At 37.8% G+C, this 2391-nt stretch overlaps 1 protein-coding gene across 1 annotated transcript; it reads left to right on the forward strand.

Moving 5' to 3' along the window:
- Positions 382-1717, forward strand: LOC109229898. The gene is made up of 2 exons (XM_019395446.1): positions 382-517; positions 1116-1717. Exons 1-2 carry the CDS (start codon positions 382-384, stop codon positions 1715-1717), a joined length of 738 nt encoding a protein of 245 aa, XP_019250991.1.

The following is a 2391-nucleotide window of genomic DNA, read 5'->3' on the forward strand; positions in this document are numbered from 1 at the left end:
GTGGATTCACTTTCCTATTTTAACGGTTGGGTATTGGACTGCTGATGCTCTAAGCAAGGTTGCCAGTGCTGTTGGTATACCAATGTACACAGACAAATACACAGCTAAATTGAACAAAATCTCTTATGCAAGAGTGCTAGTGAAAGTGGACATAACAAAGCCATTGGTAAAGAATGTTGAAATTGTGACTCCCAATGGTGTTAAACAGCAGGAAATTCTATACGAGTGGAAGCCAAAATTTTGCAATGAATGTTTGCATTTTGGGCATGATGTTTTTGAATGCTGGAAGCTAATTAAGCAAGAAGAAGATGCTGAATTCAACCTCCAATAGAAGGTGACAAAGGGAAACAGAACTCTGAAGCTGATACAGATCAAAGAAAAATGATGATACACAAAGATGATGACACTGAAAGAAAGAATACTTCAATAGATCAGCAGGGTAAAATTGATGAAGTTAGAAATGCTAATAGATTCAGTGTATTGGAAGAATATGGACAAACATCTGCACAGGGAGGGGGTTTGACTCTTGACCCCATACAACACCCACCATGATCATTAGTACTTGGAACATAAGAGGGCTGAACAAGCCCTATAAGCAGAAAGAACTGAAAATCTTTCTGCAAAATAATAAAATAGATATCTTAGGATGTTTGGAAACTAGAGTCAAAGAAAAGAGAGCAAAAATGATTCTGTACAAGGTAGCTAAGGATTGGGGGTTATTGCTGCAACTATACAAAGCCTGAGAATGGTAGAATCTGGGTGTTGTGGATGACCAATCTTTCAGTCAACATAGTTCAAGTTCATGAACAATTCATTCATTGTATAGTGAATGATTCAATGACTGGATACCAGATTATGTTGATAGTTGTATATGCTAGAAACAAGTTGCAGGAAAGAGCAAGTTTATGGTGTGACTTACAACTGATAGGGGGCAGGTTCAACTTCCATGGCTCATAAGTGGTGACTTCAACAATGTCCTAACCACTGATGATAGGTTAGGATAACCAGTTACTATGAATGAGGTGAAAGAATTCAAGGATTGTATTGAGTCTATGCAACTGACCCCATTGAAGACAAAGGGTTGCTTCTATACTTGGTCAATAAAAAGCATGCAGATGACAGGGTATACAGTAAGATTGACTGGGCCTTTGGGAACTTTGAATGGATCAAGGACTATGGGCATGTGGAAGCTGATTGCCTAGAACTTGGGGTGTTAGATCTCTCACCTATAGTGGTCCAAATATGGAGAAGAAAGAATATATATCCTAAGCCATTCAAGTTGTATAAGGTAACAATGGAACACAAGGAGTTTCAATCTATGGTGGATAAAGTATGGAAGCAGAAGCTGGGAAATGACCCTACGGATAACATATGGCAGAAGTTACAACAGCTAAAAACTATGACTAAAGGATTAAACAGGGAGATGACAAGCTATGAGAAAAGATTGAGTCAAATAAGACAACAGCTGGAGTATACTCAGATTAATTTAAAGTTTGATCCCTTTAATCAGGATCTGATTGAGAAGGAAAAGCAGACCTTTCAGGAACTAGAAAAATGGAGTATAATAGAAGAAAGAGTTTTGAGACAGAAGGCAAGAGTCAACTGGATAGACTATGGGGATTCAAACTCAAAATATTTATATGCACAGCTGAAGATCAGAGCAAGTAAGAACTCAATTACTACTGTGTATAATGATGTGGGAGCTAGAGTCACATAACCTAAAGCTGTAGAAAAAGTATCCATCACCTTTTTAAGCATCTTATGGGAACTGACACTGGGATCAAGACATGTCCTAACACCAAATTCATCAAAGAAGGAGTGTTTTTATCATTGAAACAACAACATGATCTAATAAAGGAAGTAACATATGAAGAGGTTGATGAAGCAGTGAAAGACATGCCAAATGATAAAGCCCCTGGAGTTGAAGGCTTTCCAGTAGAGTTCTTTAAAATGCACTGGGAAGAAGTGAGACGAGATGTATATGATGCTGTATTGTTCTTTTTTCAAACAAGCAAGATGAAGCAAGCATGGAATTGCACAGCCATAACATTGATTCCAAAAGTTCCTGCACCTACAATTGTGAAAGACTATAGACCTATCACTTGTTGTACTACTGTCTACAAAATCATTGCTAAGATTCTGACTAAAAGGATCAAAAAGGTAATTGAGTGTATAATTGGGAAAGCACAATCTGCATTCATAGAAGGGAGGAGCATTGTGGATAACATACTGTTTAGTCATGAGTTGTTCAATGGTTACAATAGGAAAGGGTTATCTCCAAGGTGTGTACTCAAGGTTGACTTAAGGAAAGCATATGATCATTGGACTGGCAGTTCCTTAGATATATGCTCACAGATCTTGGCTTCCCTCAGAAATTCATTGTATGGATAA

This window comes from Nicotiana attenuata, chromosome 7 (assembly GCF_001879085.1).
Source record: "Nicotiana attenuata strain UT chromosome 7, NIATTr2, whole genome shotgun sequence".
Classification (NCBI taxonomy): Eukaryota; Viridiplantae; Streptophyta; class Magnoliopsida; order Solanales; family Solanaceae; genus Nicotiana; species Nicotiana attenuata.